The sequence below is a fragment of the Bos javanicus genome, chromosome 6, assembly GCF_032452875.1.
Source record: "Bos javanicus breed banteng chromosome 6, ARS-OSU_banteng_1.0, whole genome shotgun sequence".
In the NCBI taxonomy this organism is placed as follows: domain Eukaryota; kingdom Metazoa; phylum Chordata; class Mammalia; order Artiodactyla; family Bovidae; genus Bos; species Bos javanicus.
Window position 1 is genome coordinate 25,198,261 of NC_083873.1, and position 18,548 is coordinate 25,216,808.

Consider the following 18,548-nt stretch of genomic DNA (forward strand, 5'->3'; position numbering starts at 1 on the left):
CCAGGACGCAGTACAGTGATCCAGGACACAGAAGTGGAGAACCCCAAGTGCCAGAAGGACGCAGACCCACAGAGCCTGACTTGGGTCAGTGGACACAGGAAGGTCAGAGACATGTGAGACCCTAGGGCAGAGCCACCAGGAATGGGGAGGGTGGAGGATGAGGGCAAACTGCATCTCATCCCAGCGGAGATCCTGCCCAGTCCCCTGGTCCGCCTGCAGCGTGCACAAACGGCTGTAAAACCAAAAGAGCATCATTGTTCTCCCCGTGGCTGGGGATCGGGGAATGTGTGATTGGGACTGCGAACCAAATTGCAGAGACTGACTAGAAAAACTATGTCATGGATAAGAGCTTGAGGGGGACTTGAATGACTGGGCAGACATCCCAAACCAGAGGCTCTCTCAAGAAGGCTCATATCTGAGTGGAAGCAAGCTTGACTCTGCACTTAGTCTGGTTACCCTTACAATCTAAACATCATGAAATGCTGCTTCAGAGGGGGTAAGTGTCCTCAGACTGTAGTTGTCATTGACAACCTACCCCTGTGGGCTGGGACGGGAGGCAGAGACTGTCACTTTCAGGAAGCTACATCTATAGGAAAAAGTCCCAAACTTTGGGGGAATGTAAAAAAAGAAAGATCCTTGTTTCATTATCTCCTGTCTATTTCATTGTTTAGGTGATGCCTCCAACTGAGGTCAATTTTTCCCAGCAGACAAACCATTTGTTAAGAGGACTGAGTGAGTCTGAGGGTAATATATACATCACCAGTGTTGGTGTGGAAAACTGAAGTCAGGGACCTTGAGTTCTTGTCTTGGTTTTGACCCAACTTGAGGCAATTCAGATATTTAGAATTCTGCTCTTTGTCAAGTGCTGGGCTTGGACGGAATAGACAAAGCTGTGTAACCTACAGCCCTGCCCCTAGATTGCTCATTGTCAAAAGGAATACTCAGTGCTCAGCTTGGAGCAGATGTCCAAACCTCTGAGGGCCTTAGGACTGACATCATCTGGAAATGGTTCTAAGACTATGTGGAGGATTAATCCAAAACATAGACAAAACTGGTGGTGAGTCAGAATGCTCTGAGGAGTAAAATGAGACCCAGGCACCTTTAGATTTTTATAATGATAGAGCAAACAATAGATGAATTAGAAGACATTCATGACAGTAAGATTGTCAAAAATTTTTTGATGTCATTTTGAAAAACTATACAAAAGCAGAACTCATTCTTATTTGGGTATGAATCCCTTATGTTTTTAGCTCAGAGGAATTACTGGCATCTAACCCTGTTCCTTCCTTACTATTCCCAGATCCTCTCCCTAGTTTCTTATTCACAGATCTGTAAACTCCCTCATTCGTTAGCTTTCTTGGCTCTGAACTCATTGCTATGCATCATGCTCAACTCCCAGGTTAATCTATCCCAAAACAAAGCATGGTGGCCACACAATTCCACGTTCCTGTAAATGTTCAATATTTCCATACTGTCAAATGAAGTTTGACCCAAGTCCAAACTCCTAATCTATTTAAGGCTTTCTGGAATTTGGACCAGTCTAAATATTCAGATTTTAAAATAGAGAAACAGGCTGCCTAAGGAGAGACCAGACCCAGAATCCACTTTGAGAAAGAACCAAAAGTAGATGAAGAAGATATACGGTACCAGAAATTCAGAGCAAAATGATATACATGGTATGACCGCAATTCCATCTGTGTGTATTTACAGAAAACTGCTTTTAAAAGACTGGAAAGAAGTTGAATAATATGTCATTTTGGGGGTCATTTTGGGTGCTTTTCTTTGTTCCCCAAATCATCAATAATTAATGCATTTATTATTATTTTAAACTGTGATGAATAATATCAGATATATAAGAAAGTAGAAAAATAGTATAAATAATATCCACATATTTAAATAATATCCATATTTTAGGTAAAATAATTTTTAACTTTTTGCCATATTTTCTTCCTATGTTTTTGGGTGAACATTTAAAAGTAAATTACAGATATCACAGCACTTTAATCTTAAGTAATTCGGCACGTGCCTCCAAAAAGTAACCTTGTCTGACATAGCTATATTTTTCTCAAAACAAATTGAACTCTTGCCTTTACGCTTTTTAAACTTTAAAGATTTTTAAACAAAGCAGTTCTAACAAGAGACAATGGGAGCAGACACTAGTGGGCAGGGAGTTGGGGGCACAGGACTACAGGGAGCCTAGAGGTGACCAAGCGACAGCTAAGACTCAGCTACCCAGCTGCAGTGGGGTTCAGATATGGGCCCACATCAGGGAGCAGGAGCCGGAGTGTGTGGGCTCAGACCAGGAGTTTATCCTAGCTGATGGGATGGTTGTGGGGAGGGAGTTGGTGGGAACAAGAAATTAACCCAGGTTTGAAAAAAAAAAAAAAAGGGTAAGAAACCAGGTGGAAGCGTTCTCAAAGAATGTAGCCGAAGGTGGGGTCTCTCAGAGGTGAAGGCCAGAGTCAGGCTGAATGCTGAGTAATGACCCTCCCAGGGGCTGGGAGGGTCCGAGTCCACGTGGACGGTTTTCATTTTCTGAATATACACACGCTTTTCTTCTTCTACTGTGTTATTCATGCCATTTTCTCTTTAGAAAATGTCTCTCTCTCTGCCTTCACCTGACAGAAATCCTATGGATCTCCTTCCTGCCGGCCATCTGCCGTGTGCCTTGTGCAGACACAGTGATGACCCGGCCCCTCCACCCTGCCTTCTAACTCCACCCACACGGGCACTCCCTGTCCTCTGCCCTGTAAACTCCTCCAGGGGATAGCCACTTCTTGCTGCCAGCATCTCCCACACTGCCTTGCATAATGTCATCATTCAACAGACGGATCTATGAAGGAACAGAAGGGAGAATGAATGAAGCAAAGTGACCCCACTCAGTGTGGAGAACCTGTGTGGCCAGACTTCCACATGTAAGTAGGAGGAAGTCACTGTTACCCATAGAGGAACAGAAACACAGCAAGAGAAGAGGAAATTCGATTGCTTCGAGCAGAGATCGAACTGTGCACTACAAGTTACGTACTCTTGCTCAGCCACAAGAGAATCACCCTCATTTTTAGAGTCCGAGATTACAGAATTGTGCCAGAAGAGGAACAAGCTTCATTGCTCTACTTGGTATCAAGTAAACAGGTTCCTTTAAAGCTTTGACTCTACCATGTTTTTCTTAGCCTACTCAATTTGTCTAGCCTAGAAGAAAGGAATCTACCCTCAATTTTTAAAAGTTCTGATGAGTTAGCATATTGATCTGGCTTTGTGTGCATATTTATTATATGAAGAATGTGAAAGAATAATGTCTTTTAGTTAAAAAAAAAAAAGTTTTGGTGGTAGTCATCACAGAACTTTTTTTTTCTCTCAGTTCTCACCAGCACTAATAGTGCAGGTATAATAAGAAGAGAGAAGTTGGACAGAAATTAGGAAGTTATATTAGTGGACAAAAATGTGTGCTCTGGAGCCAAACTCCTGGATTCGAAGCTTTGTGAGCTTGTAAACCTGGGCGTGTGATAATAAAAGCTCTGTCCTTCATTTCTCCGTTTGCAAACAAGAATGACGTAAGTGGTAGTATCTATCCCACAGTGATGTGTGAATTTAATAAGTCACACAAGCAAAGGGCTTAAAATAATGCCTGCTATATGGTGAGCATCCAGCAATGACTAATTGCCATTCTTAGAACATTTACGTTCTTTCATCTCGTGGAAGGAGTAGCAGCTTTGGAGCAAGTTCCTAGGCACTGTCAGGGCACCAACATCGAGGTCTGTGACCTAGAGACAGTTCACCTGACTGACTTGAAGTCACCTCCTGAATTTATGAAATGAGCATAATCACACTGTGCTGATGGTGGTATTGTGAAGGTCAAATGATGTGAATGGCCTGGGGCTGGCATGTGACTCTTAGAACAGGAGAACAACCTGGTTCCATGGGATAAGCATGGACTGGGGACCCAGATTCTCTAGGATGCCAGGCAGTCTGATTGCTCTGCTGATGAGTCTCCTTGGATGTAGAGCTGGAACATCAGTATCATTCAAAGACCAGAGTGAGTGTATGTAAAATGCCTGCCTTGCCGTGAGAACTTGCTTTAGTTGTTATTACTCATTCCCTAGGTTAGCAAGTCATCATCCGAGGGCCAATTCCTGCCAAGGTACAAGATTTTGTTTCTACTGTGAGCCAAGTGGAGTTCTATACTTAAACAGTTAGGGGGGAAAAAAGAATATTTTGTGACTCATGAAAATCATATGAAATTCAAATTTTAGGGTAGGTCCTTAAATAACATTGTGTTTGCACACCATCACAGTCATTTGTTTTTGTGTTATCTATGGCTGTTTTTACCCCACAAGGGCAGATGTGAGTAGCTGAAGCATAAGTCATAAAGCCTGCAAAGTCTAAAATATTTATAACCTGGGTTTTGGACAAAAATGTTTGCTGACCCTTCATCTGGTCTAACCTTCTCTTAGAGGTGAGAAGTGAGAGACTTTTTAATTAATTTATTTTAATATCCAGAGCTTAGAATCTACTTTCTTGACTTCGACAAACACAGCCAAACACAGATACTTTCTTATCAAATTTGAGACTTGGGAAAGTATATATATAAAACAAAAGAATATTTTTTAAAGGAATATTTACTATATTTCTCACTGGAAAGAATATGTATGACTAGATAATTTGAATGATTTTTTCTTTTCTTTTTACATTTTTGCCCCACAGCACGTGGGATCCCACGTCCCTTGTAATCTCTGGACCACCAGGAAGTCCCCATGAATATTTAGTTTTAAAATATCCTAAAATATTTTTATTTCATTGTATCCCTTTTGTGTCTGTAGTAGTTACACCATTTGCAAGGGAGCATCCTTAAACAAACTACAAACCTACACCATTCCTACATTGTTTGTAGGAATTTTTGTTATAATAAAAGAATTGTGGGAATTTTAAATGGTTAAAATGAAAGTGAAACTGTTATTCGCTTTGTTTGTCTGACTCATTTCAACCCCATGGACTGTAGCACACCAGGCTCCTCCTCTGTCCTTGGAATTCTCCAGGCAAGAATACTGGAGTGGGCTGCCATTCCCTTCTCCAGGGAACCTTCCCGACCCAGGGATTGATCCTGGGTTTCAGGCATTGAAGGCAGATTCTTAACCGTCTGAGTCACCAGGGCAGCCTTTAAATAGGGAAGATCCCCTGGAGAAGGGAATACTCACTCCAGTATTCTTGCCTGGAAAATTCCATAGACGCCTGGCGGACCTAGTCCATGGGGTCCCAAAGAGTTGGACAACACGAAACTGATGAGCAATTCTAGCCTAGTTTGCTCCTTAGGTGGTGTCTCGAATCATCATTATTTGTTTCCTTTCCCCATCACTTGATTTTGAAAGCCTCACACAGCCTGCCCTCTGTTCCCTGTCCACCTTCTCCTTCACACGGTCCATCCTCCACGGCCCTTGCCCCTCCCTTCCCACCTCCCCCCAACCCCCATTCGGCCGGTGTGTAAGTGAAGCTGAGCAACCATTGCAGATTGTGTTATTTCCCCTTTGCTTCTGGCTGCGTGAATATGTTTAGGGTGAAGAAAAAAATGTTTTTAGGCTGACACTTGACAAATGAGACGCAGAACTGCATCCAAGTTGCTTTAGAGAGAATAAATGCATCTTCTGTGCAGGTCATGTGTGTCCTAGAAAGGCAGGGGATGGAGCTGCTGCAATTCAGGGGTTAGTTTGCAGAGCTGATAGATTTCAGAGCCCGGAGGAAAATAGGGACCGAAGAACAAAAATGCATGACATGTCTTCCATTTAACCATCACCTTATCTGTTTGTCTATATCAAAAATACAAACATTAAGAATCTACCTAACTATTCAAATAATCCTTTTAAAAACAATTTTAAAATGAAGGCAATAAAATCAGCCCCTTTTTATCTACCAACTGCATTAAATCATTTTGTTTTTAGGGAGCATTTGAAAAACTGAATTAATTAGAAGTTTAGGGGTAGCTGGATTCCAAGGTAGCACAGTAGTAAAGAATCTGCCTGCCAGTGTAGGTGATGCAAGAGACATAGGTTAGACCGATCCTTGAGTCATGAAGATTGCTTGGAGTAATATATGGCAACCTGCTCCAGTATTCTTGCCTGGAAAATTCCAAGGACAGAAGAGTCTGGTGGGCTACAGTCCATGGAGTTGCAAAGAGTCAGACATCACTGAGCCTCCACATTCTACTTGGAGGTAGATTCTACCTAACCAGTAGCTTATAGGTTCAAAGAAGAAGTTTCACTTTATTCAGAATTCCGCCAGAGACAAGAAGTCATTTTCAAGTTTTCTCAGATCCTATGACCAACGAGAAGTGTATCAGGATTGTCCTAGAGGGACAAGAGCTCAAGTCCATTATTAAATTCTCAGGGATTTTGTAAGCTTGTTGTTAAACCTTTGGCAGCTTGAAAATGCCCATGGTCAGAGTATTTATACCTGGGAAACAGGGCCATCCATCAGCCAGGTGATATATTAACCCAACACTGAGTATTAAAAAAAAAAATGCTCTTGTGGTTTCTTATCAGGATGATGAAAATGTTATAAAATTGGTTTATGGTGATGGTTGTAGCACTCTTTAAAGCCACTACAAATTATTGAACTGTACACTAGAAATGAGTGGATTCTATTATCTATTAAATATGTCTGTAAAAAACTGGTAAACAAAATGCTCCCAAACCCGCAAATGAAATATCAGTATCTATTTATTCATGGCTTTAAGATTCCTCGTGTACATACTCAACAAATGAAAAACAAGGGCACATTGACTCAGTGCTTCTGACGGATTTCTGTTCTGTGCAGGGATTCTCAACTTCAGTCTCCCTCTGGAATCACTTGGAAACTCTACAAAGAAAATGCTTGCCTCCCAAGACACTGATGTCATTTGTCTGGTGGGTGGCGTGGGCAGGGAATTTTTTTAAACTCCTTAGGTTATTCTAGTTCATGGCCAAGATTAAGAAACACAACTGTAGAGCAATTTCCCTAGACAACTGTGGCTGGCCTGTTGTTGCAGAAACCATCCTCCAATGTTAAAGACATATCCGGGCCTCCTGAAATAGAGAGGTCTGGACATAAAAGCACCTTTTGGGGGTAATTGGGCGTCGCAGTGGATGTCCATCTCCACATGTAGAGGAAAGACACCTGTTTCCTTGTGGGTTTTACCTGTAGTCATTTCCTGCTATGGGCACTAAGGTGAGGAGAAGAGACAGCATTAGCTCATCTCTGTCATTGAAGTGAGTGCCAAGGGCACTCAGTCACAGAGCCTCGGTTCAAGGATTGGTGAATTAAGGGAGTAGAGCTGAGTATTTCCTTTGTCTCTTCTCCTTTGGGGCTTCCTACCAGTTGTGGGCTGGGAATCTAGATAACCCATCGCGTAAAGAATGATAGTTTAATAAGTTAATAAAGATCTAAGTGAGAGCCCAGCTTCCCGCTTTCGTGCCTCGGCTTTGTGATGACTGTTTTGGATGCTCAGGGGGCATTTTACCTCTGCTGTTTGGGGATTTGGTCCAGGAGGCTAGAAGCTCTGACTTCTGGTCCTGGAGCTCTGACTCCACTCCCCTTAAGGGGAGTTTCCTTTACTGAAAAGTCTAGCTGTTATGTCTGATTTACCTCATGAAGGTAGAGTTCAATTCTGAGACCTCAAGTTTAAAATCTATTAATAAAGACAGGACTTGTTGAGAACTCTTATAGTAATACAACTCCAAAAGATACACTCTCTGTAGTCTTCATGGAGAGAGAGTTCATCCCTACTTTAGTTTTTCTCTGATTAAGAACACAGACCTGGCAGATTGGAAACCTGACTCGTAATTGATTGGTAACCGCTGGGACTTCTTCAGTCCCTTTGGTGCTTGTTTCCTTCCTTTGATAGATGGAGATGAGTGAAGGTCCTCTGTCCTTGGGTGTTTGTGAAGATCAGAGCTGTTTAGTAGGATAGCAGGTGCAGCGCTTACCTCTCTGGAATCACAGGTGTCAAAACCAGCCTCGCCAGTCTATTCCTGGTGCATCCGGGGAAAGGAGCAGTTTCTCTAGGAAATCCCCTGCCCTTCTCTTGTGCAATACTTGCTTCTTTTATTGAGTATCCTGATGAACTGTCTTATCTGGTCCCTTTCTAAAGACAGGACTATGATGACTTCACCTACTTAAATGTACAGCCTGTTTGGAGCAGAAAGTTTATCCCCTTCCTGACTTGTTAGTATTTGAAAGGCTCAAAGTTGACCTTCCAGACATGCATGCATACAAGAGGTCACAAGTGCAGTGTCGGGAGAAAGAAACATATATGGGACACGGCTGCACACACTTCCTCATTCTTTCTCTTTTGAAAAAGTCCCTCTCCCTTACAGCAGGGTCTAGGCTTTCTGTTTATTTCACAGCTTGGAGCTCAGAACTGTTTAACAGTACATTTATTTATAAACCAGATCAATAACAGCAAGGAAACCCAGCAACATCAGTGACCCTAGCCCAATTCTGTCCGTAATCTCAAAGAATTTCCAATATTTTATTTTTGTCCCATTTTCTCCACCTATTTATTTTTAGATCTACAAAGATGATATGTGCTTTCACAGTGGAATTGGCCCCACACAGAGATGAGTATCTACTGTCCTTTGAGTAAAAAGGATAGAAGATTGAGATTCAGAAAGAGACAGTACTAAGGATAATCACTCATCAAGCTGAGCATTCAGGTAGGAGCAGTGAGTTAAGGTTCACCCAAGAAGCTCTTGGAGCAGGGGACCTGCCCTCTTACCCCAAGTCCTGGAGCAGCTCCGCTTCTCCATCCGACCTGCTCCACAGATCTGAAGGATCCTGGGTGCTCATCTTCCCTTCTAGAGATTCTGCTCTGCCCATTCACACCCCTCACGTCCACAAAGCCCCTGCCAAGGTGCTCTGGGTAAGAGGCAGAGAGGGACGGCTCTGCTGTTCCTCACAGTCTCCCCTCCTTAGTAAGACTCAAGCCGGCTGTAGCTGCAAGTCTCCAACCAGCAAGGAAGTGAAACTTGGTTACTCCTCCCACTGACACTCACCACCCCAGCCCCAAAGCACTGGCAGGAGTGTTGTGTCAGTCAGGAAACATGCAAAGTTAGGTAGCCACCCCTGAGGACACCCACACTGCCTCATGCAACACGCAGTTACTGTCAAAGTGCTGGGAGCAGGAGCTCCGCCCATGGCAAAGGTCATGAGGAAGGAGGCTCGGCATACGCAAAGGCGGGATCGAGCCTCAGGAGTCCCCCTGGAAATTCTCTAGCATCTACCCCCAAAACCAGAGTCTGCCTACTTTCTGCTTTGTGCTCTCACCTACACCTCTGACTTTACGGGGGCTGTCCCCCACTACCTCTCTCTGAAAAAAGAGTTAACTTACAGCTCCAATTAATAAAGTTCCTGGGTGTGATAGTGTTTCAACCTACAAACTTCTTTGGAAGTCCTCTAGCCTGCCTGAATAGGTTTTTCTGGCCACATGTGATTGCTCAGAGCCTCCCAACTGTGAGAGGCATGAGATGTTTTAAACTGTCTAAATACAGATTCCTTTGAGCAGTTAAAAGATTGATTAGAAATTGTATTGGTGAAGGGTTTTTCACTTGTTGGGCCAATGTTTGCTGCTAAGTCTCCATATCCCTTATCTGCTGTGTCCCTGGCAGTGTATTGATTAATATAATTGGTGTAAGTAGTAGCTTTAATATTTGTGACCTTGGACCCTTGAGTTAATTCTTTTTCTTGTTATACTCCACCACACCTTTGCCCTATAGGAATGCAACTTTATCTAATGCTTTTGGAGGGTGGCGCCTGACTAACCACCTTTAGAGAAAAATAAGTTTTCTGAAGAAAGGGTCTTAAAATGTTAACAGGCCTCCGGGCCAGAAGATGATGCAAATCACCTAAACTTTTGCATATGATAAGTTTGCGGGAAGAAAGCCTGGCTTACTGCCTGACTCTATCCCTTACCCCATTATCCTCTATGCATAACTTAAGGTATAAAAACTACTTTGGAAAATAAAGTGCGGGCCTTGTTCACTGAAACTTGGTCTCCCCATGTCATTCTTTCTCTCACCTTCTGGCTGAATTATTCAGCCTCTTTTCTCCACTGAATTTCCTCACTGAGCTATCCTTATTTAACCACTCTTTATATCCTTAATTAACGTTTAATTAAGCAATTTTTTTCTGATCCTCGCCAATGCCGTTTCCTCTTTGAATTCCCTGGATCCACCAGGGCTGGACTCCGGCATCAAAGGAAATACTCCAACTGAGATTGACTAGTAACTCCGACTCTCCTCGGGAGGCCAAACCATGGTTTTTCTTAATGCTGTTTGCCTCTGGTTTGTAGGGGATGCATTCCATCACCTCTGCTTCTGTCTCACACACAAGGAGCACGGAGATAGCTTCTAGGTCAGAAACATCTCTCAAGGAGGTAAAGAAGTCAGATTTGAACCAGTAGCCTCTGTCCTGAAGTCTGATTTTTATCACTTTCTCAATATTGCTGCTTCCATTATTCAAGCTTTCCAACATACACTCGATGTTCAGGTTGAGCGTGATTCAGAGATAATTATTGTTCCTCCAGGGAAGAAGGATTAAGTGAGAACAAAGTAGAAGAGCTGCAGAGGCCAGCCAGGTGCCCAGCTCAAAGGACAGGTTAGAGCTCCCATAATCTCTGAGTTCCACTTCCTTCCCTGGGTGACTCACACCTGGTATTGCTCTGTGTCCAGTCTCATGGGTAGAGAATGCCAGCTCCCTAAAAGTTCTAAAGGGAAACTGTCATCACTCTGAATCCTGGGGAAACGGACAAAGTACTGTAATAAGGGAACAAAGAACATATGTTGCTTCCCGCATACTGTCTATAGGAACCTGCAGGAAAGAGTCTCTCATTCTCTCCCTTCCTCTTGTGACACCCGACTCAATCAGGGTTCGTCAGGGTGCTCTACAAATCACTCCTCCTAGTGCTGTCTGAAGACCAGCCGCATCACCAGAAGCTTGTAAGAATGTAGCATTTGGATTCATCCCAGCGCTTCTGAACCAGTGTCTACATTTGAACAATATCCCTAAGCTGACTCTGTAGTGCTTTCAAGTTTGAGGAGACTGCTTTATAGGAAATCAAGACGGCAAGAAGGGCTTCCCTGGTGGCTCAGTTGGCAAAGAATCCACTTGCCAATGTAGGAGATGCAGGTTCAATCCCTAATCCAGGAAAATCCCACATGCTGCAGAACAACTAAAGCCATGCACTGCAACTTCTGAAGCCCTAGCACCCTACAGCCTGCGCTGCACAAGAGAAGCCACTGCAGTGAGAAGCCAGGGCACCACGACTAGAGTAGCCCCCACTCACTACAACTAGAGAAAGCCCATGCAGCAGCGAAGACCCTGCACGGCCATAAATAAATTAATTAAATTATTAAAAAAAAAAAAATCTGCCTGCGATGCAGGAGACCCAGGTTCCATCCATGGGTTGAAAAGATTCCGATCTCCTGGAGAAGGGCGACAACCCATTCCAGTCTTCTTTCCTGGAAAATTTCACGGACAGAGGAGCCCAAAAGGTTACAGTCCATGAGTTGTAAAGAGATGGACACAACTGAGTGAATAAACCACCACCAGCAAGAAGAGGTCGGTCTGTACCTGACATTATTCTAGCTTTTCCCCAGGCCTTCCCTCTGGCATCTATTCATCCCTGTTGTCTGAGATCTTGACTTACCCTGCCTGCTGGGGAGGGATTCCTATGTGTCTAGAGATGGCCTGGTAAGCTCTGATAACACACAGGAATGAGTGGTACATCCATATTTAAAATTCTTTTAGCTACAGTTTGTTAAGAGAGAAGCACAGTGTTCACTCAGAACAGAGGCCAGTCCTGGCCAGGGAAGCGCTGAATGTGAACATTGCAGAGATAGGGGGACAGTCAGGCAGAGTTCCTATTCTCTTTCTACTGCTTTTTGTTCAGGGTTTTAGTATCTATTCTGATCCCATTTTAGCAAATTCTGGTTTTCCTTTCACTTAATCTTTTTTTTTTAAATTTTTAGGAAAGTAGCAGCGTTCACTAAGATGACTGTCTTCCTCTTTTCACTCTTCCTTCCCCTCTCCCTTTCTCATCTTGCTGTCCCATCCGTTGCTCTTGCCTTTGATGTCATACTTTTTTGGGTCCTGTATCCCATGTTTTCCAGGACCCCTCATCCCTACCGTCCCCATGCTCCACTGAGTTGGCATTAAGCATTGTAGGGAGACCAGTTCCCACAGCATCACTAGATGGTTTCAACAAAATGCTGAACAGTCATAAAATATTTGTAATTTTTTATAATAAATTGGCCACACACCATATATATATATAGGCTTATGTCACACGAGTGTATGTTCCTCGGTTCTTTGTCTTGTCACAACAAAGATTTGGAGCGACGGACATTAAAGCCCTCGGCGTGTCACAGTTCTCAGGTCTTAGACAAACCATGCTACAGCTCTTAGGCAAATCAGTGTTACAGCTCCATTTTATTTAGAAGACAGCAGGAGAATCCAAGACTCAAAGAGAAGAGAGTGGAGGAGTGCGTGGAGTCTGAGAGAAAGCGCTTTGGCTCCTCCTTTTATATGTTTTTTCCTCCACCTGGGCCTGCCCTATGCAAATCGGGCTTAGCCAGGAGTGCTGTTTGTTCTGTTTGTTCTGCCTGAAGTCTTCACTCTGGTCCTCGGAACTTCCTTGTCTTTTAGCCACCGCCATTTTGGACTCCTTTTCCCTATTCTACCTACCTAACACTTACATATATTTGTATATATCAGATCAGATCAGTTGCTCAGTCGTGTCCGACTCTTTGCAACCCCATGAATTGCAGCACTCCAGGCCTCCCTGTCCATCACCAACTCCCAGAGTTCACTCAGACTCACGTCCATCAAGTCAGTGATGCCATCCAGCCATCTCACCCTCTGTCGTCCCCTTCTCCTCTTGCCCCCAATCCCTCCCAGCATCAGAGTCTTTTCCAATGAGTCAACTCTTCACATGAGGTGGACAAAGTACTGGAGTTTCAGCTTTAGCATCAGTTCTTCCAAAGAAATCCCAGGGCTGATCTCCTTCAGAATGGACTGGTTGGATCTCCTTGCAGTCCAAGGGACTCTCAAGAGTCTTCTCCAACACCACAGTTCAAAAGCATCAATTCTTCGGCGTTCAGCCTTCTTCACAGTCCAACTCTCACATCCATACATGATCACTGGAAAAACCATAGCCTTGACTAGACGAACCTTTGTTGGCAAAGTAATGTCTCTGCTTTTGAATATGCTATTTAGGTTGGTCATAACTTTCCTTCCAAGGAGTAACCATCTTTTAATTTCATGGCTGCAGTCACCATCTGCAGTGATTTTGGAGCCCCCCAAAATAAAGTCTGACACTGTTTCCACTGTTTCTCCATCTATTTGCCATGAAGTGATGGGACCGGATGCCATGATCTTCGTTTTCTGAATGTTGAGCTTTAAGCCAACTTTTTCACTCTCCACTTTCACTTTCATCAAGAGGCTTTTTAGCTCCTCTTCACTTTCTGCCATAAGGGTGGTGTCATCTGCATATCTGAGGTTATTGATATTTCTCCCAGCAATCTTGATTCCAGCTTGTGTTTCTTCCAGTCCAGCGTTTCTCATGATGTACTCTGCATGTAAGTTAAATAAGCAGGGTGACAATATACAGCCTGACGTACTCCTTTTCCTATTTGGAACCAGTCTGTTGTTCCATGTCCAGTTCTAACTGTTGCTTCCTGACCTGCATACAAATTTCTCAAGAGGCAGATCAGGTGGTCTGGTATTGCCATCTCTTTCAGAATTTTCCACAGTTTATTGTGATCCACACAGTCAAAGGCTTTGGCATAGTCAATAAAGCAGAAATAGATGTTTTTCTGGAACTCTCTTGCTTTTTCCATTATCCAGCAGATGTTGGCAATTTGATCTCTGGTTCCTCTGCCTTTTCTAAAACCAGCTTGAACATCAGGAAGTTCACGGTTCATATATTGCTGAAGCCTGGCTTGGAGAATTCTGAGCATTACTTTACTAGCGTGTGAGATGAGTGCAATTGTGCAGTAGTTTGAGCATTCTTTGGCATTGCCTGTCTTTGGGATTGGAATGAAAACTGACCTTTTCCAGTCCTGTGGCCACTGCTGAGTTTTCCAAATTTGCTGGCATATTGAGTGCAGCACTTTCACAGCATCATCTTTCAGGATTTGGAATAGCTCAACTGGAATTCTATCACCTCCATTAGCTTTGTTCGTAGTGATGCTTTCTAAGGCCCACTTGATTTCACATTCCAGGATGTCTGGCTCTAGGTCAGTGATCACACCATCATGATTATCTGGGTCATGAAGATCTTTTTTGTACACTTCTTCTGTGTATTCTTGCCATCTCTTCTTAATATCTTCTGCTTCTGTTAGGTCCATACCATTTCTGTCCTTTATCGAGACCATCTTTGCATGAAATGTTCCTTTGGTATCTCTGATTTTCTTGAAGAGATCTCTAGTCTTTCCCATTCTGTTGTTTTCCTCTATTTCTTTGCATTGATCACTGAAGAAGGCTTTCTTATCTCTTCTTGCTGTTCTTTGGAACTCTGCATTCAGATGTTTATATCTTTCCTTTTCTCCTTTGCTTTTTGTGTCTCTTCTTTTCACAGCTATTTGTAAGGCCTCCCCAGACAGCCATTTTGCTTTTTTGCATTTCTTTTCCGTGGGGATGGTCTTGATCCCCGTCTCCTGTACAATGTCACGAACCTCATTCCATAGTTCATCAGGCACTCTATCTTTCAGATCTAGGTCCTTAAATCTATTTCTCACTTCCATATATTTCATCACTTCCAATCTATTTCATCCCTTTCAATCATATGGGATTTGATTTAGGTCATACCTGAATGGTCTACTGGTTTTCCCTACTTTCTTCAATTTAAGTCTGCATTTGGCATAAGGAGTTCATGGTCTGAGCCACAGTCAGCTCCCGATCTTGTTTTTGCTGACTGTATAGAGCTTCTCCATCTTTGGCTGCAAAGAATATAATCAATCTGATTTCGATGTTGACCATCTGGTGATGTCCATGTATAGAGTCTTCTCTTGTGTTGTTGGAAGAGGGTGTTTGTTATGACCAGTGCATTTTCTTGGCAAAACTCTATTAGTCTTTGCCCTGTTTCATTTCGTATTCCAAGGCCAAATTTGCCTGTTACTCCAGGTGTTTCTTGACTTCCTACTTTTGCATTCCAGTCCCCTATAATGAAAAGGACATCTTTTTTGGGTGTTAGTTCTAAAAGGTCTTGTAGGTCTTCATAGAACCATTCAACTTCAGCTTCTTCAGCGTTACTGGTTGTGGCATACACTTGGATTATTGTGATATTGAATAGTTTGCCTTGGAAACGAACAGAGATCATTCTGTCGTTTTTGAGATTGCATCCAAGTACTGCATTTTGGACTCTTCTGTTGACCATGATGGCTACTCCATATATAAATAGTATATAATATATATTTGGGCTTCCCTGGTGGCCCAGTGGTAAAGAATCAGCCTGCCAATGCAGGAGACATGGGCTCACCCCCTGGGTTGGGAAGATCTCCTGGAGAAGAAAATCGCAACCCACTTCTTGCCTGGGAAATCGCATGGACAGAGGAACCTGACAGTCTACAGTCCACGAGGTCACAAAAGAGTTAGATATGATTTAGTGACTAAATAATAGCAACAACATGTATATATATTTATTAAAGAAACTGTAACTTTTGCTTTCAAACACCTTCCAAACAAGCACAAAGAATATTTTTTAAAAGCACATAGCTCACTTCATATTTATTTCATTATTCTCTTTTCAATGATGCTGGTTCATAGAACTGAATTCTTTCCACACTGTATTGGACATAGAAATGGGCACAAACAGTCTTGAGCTGTTTTGACAATTTTGGAACATCTTATTCTTCGACGGAAAATTATTTTCTTTATCAACCTTTGTCGGGAAGACTATCACATTTTAATCATCAATATTCTCATTAAGAGGATTCAGGGAGAGTTATTTTGTCCAGATTTGAATTTATTTATTAGAAAAATAGGTTTCTAACATTTGGGATTACTCTAAGAAGTTTTTCAAAAGAAATGACTCCATGTGGTTGAAGAAACTTTTAAATCTTTTCCTAATCTATTTTTCTCTATGGAAAGCTCAAATGTACAATGCTTCTTTGCACCTGGTTACCTGGAAATGGCAACTCTATCCATGCTCTTCAGAGTGCAAGGGGAATGGTTTTTTGGTTCCTTTGGTTGATTAACTGTTACATAAGCATGATCTCTTCTTCTCCATCATTTATGTTGGTGGGAAATAAATAATACATTCTGGAAAAGGGAACAATATATGGGATTACCATGGACTGCGGTTACCATAGCTTGGGCTTGAGGGACCCTCACCCTATTTATTACTGGCTGTTCTTCCCGCTCATGAAAAAGAAGAAAGTATCATTTCATATAAAGTTGGAAGAGAGGAACAATAGAGGAAGAAAGAACTAACCATTGTTTTTCGGCTGCAGGCCAGCTTTCCAAAAGGAAGGCTTCTCACTCTCTTTCTAACTCTGTGGCAAGCTCAGGGCTGCCATATTGCTTTTAAAAGTACGTCAGTTGGAGTTTTATTTCAAGCCACCATTTCTGTGTTCTCTGCCACAATTGTGTGATCAATATCAAAGGTCATGTGAATTAACTGGGACCCTTTCATTTTCTTCTCTTGTCTAGATAAGCAGTACTAGATTCTTTGTTGGATAATGCTGTCTGTAAGTGGCTATAACTTGGGCTTCCCTACTAGCTCAGCACCACCTCAATGCATGAGGCATAGGAGATGATTTGATCCCTGGGTCAGGAAGATTCCCCTGGAGGAAGGCATGGCAACCTCATTCAGAAGTCTTCCCTGGAGAATCCCCATAGACATAGGATCCTGGCGGGCTATAGTCCATGGGGTCATAGAGTCAGATACGACTGACACGACTGAGCACACACACACGCATATGGCCGTAACTCACCAACAGCAAGGTATAAAATCCACTCTTCCCTTTCCTTTCTCAGGAGAGCAGGAAACTGGAAACAAAGAAAAGACGCTTTCTCTTGAAAGGGAAAGGAAGAATATAAACACGTTGGATTTTACTTTCCAAGTGCACTCCTAGAGAAAACATGGTTTCCTGGGTAACTTAAAATTCTGAAAAAATACGATCAGCAGACCCATGGTGTGGGCTCTAAGTTGCTTAGGAAATATTACATATTAGGAGATAAATTTTAGTTGTTGAGAATTATAAAGCAGACAAGTGAAGATGTCAGCTAGGCATATGATGGGGTGACACTCCTTGACTTTTGAGGGGAGGTCATCAGAAGCCTCACAGCTTCAGCCTGGTTTCTTTGAACATCCAATCTCCAGACATTCCTTCCAGAGTGTTCCCTTGTGGAACCCAGCAGTAACACTGGGAGAAGCCATGCTTCCTGACTGTGCTCTGTTTACAGTCCCAGGAGACCCAACTCAAGTTAACTCAGTCCCAGTTCCAAACAGTATTGAAGAACCACAAGATGACCCCAGCCTCCATCCAGCTGTCAGACTCAGGGATATGTGTCTTGCTGAGTCCCAGACACTGAAGAGCAGAGATAAACCCTCCCTTCTACTCCCTGTTTGAATTTCAGATCTAAGGAACACACACACATGATAAGATGGCTGCTGTTTTAAGCCACCGAGTTTGGGGTGGTGTGTTACCCACTGATCAATAACTGAAACACTTGTTTATCCTCTGGGTCACTGCCCAGAATGTGATCTCTGTCTTCATATGCACGTGAGCTATATATCTACGATGGTTAATTTCATGTGTTGGTGTGACTGGGCAACAAGTTGCTCAGATACTTGGTCAAATATTATTCTGAGTATTTTAGTGAGTGCATTTTTTTTTAGTGAGATTAACATTTAAATTGGTGGATTTTGAGTAAAGTAAAATGCTTTTCATAAATGCAAAAGAAACAAAATAGACCATAGCAAAAATCAACAAAGCCAAAAGCTGGTTCTTTGAAAGGATAAATAAAATTGACAAACCATTAGCCAGACTCAAGAAACAAAGGCAGAAAAATCAAATCAATAAAATTAGAAATGAAAATGGAGAGATCACAACAGACAGCACAGAAATACAAAGGATCATAAGAGACTACTACCAGCAATTATATGCCAATAAAATGGACAACGAGGAAGAAATGGACAAATTTTTAGAAAAGTACAACTTTCCAAAACTGAACCAGGAAGAAATAGAAAATCTTAACAGACCCATCACAAGCACGGAAATTGAAACTGTAATCAGAAATCTTCCAACAAACAAAAGCCCAGGTCCAAATGATTTCACAGCTGAATTCTATCAAAAATTTAGAGAAGATCTAACACCTATCCTGCTCAAACTCATCCAGAAAATTGCAGAGGAAGGTAAACTTCCAAACTCATACTATGAGGCCACCATCACCCTACTACCAAAACCTGACAAAGATCCCACAAAAAAAGAAAACTACAGGCCAATATCACTGATGAACATAGATGCAAAAATCCTTAACAAAATTCTAGCAATCAGAATCCAACAACACATTAAAAAGAT

At 42.5% G+C, this 18,548-nt stretch overlaps 1 protein-coding gene across 3 annotated transcripts in view; it reads right to left on the bottom strand.

Moving 5' to 3' along the window:
• DAPP1 (dual adaptor of phosphotyrosine and 3-phosphoinositides 1) overlaps nucleotides 1-8,958 on the bottom strand; it is a 56,712-nt gene extending 47,754 nt beyond the window's left edge. For 2 of the 3 annotated variants that reach the window (XM_061419568.1, XM_061419569.1), the window contains exon 1: nucleotides 8,744-8,958. In XM_061419568.1, the coding sequence (XP_061275552.1) occupies nucleotides 8,744-8,844 (101 nt within the window). In that variant the 5' untranslated portion in view covers nucleotides 8,845-8,958. The remainder of the gene's footprint in view (nucleotides 1-8,743) is intronic. The other variant, XM_061419570.1, reaches the window with a different exon arrangement.
• Nucleotides 8,959-18,548: the final 9,590 nt, after the last annotated feature.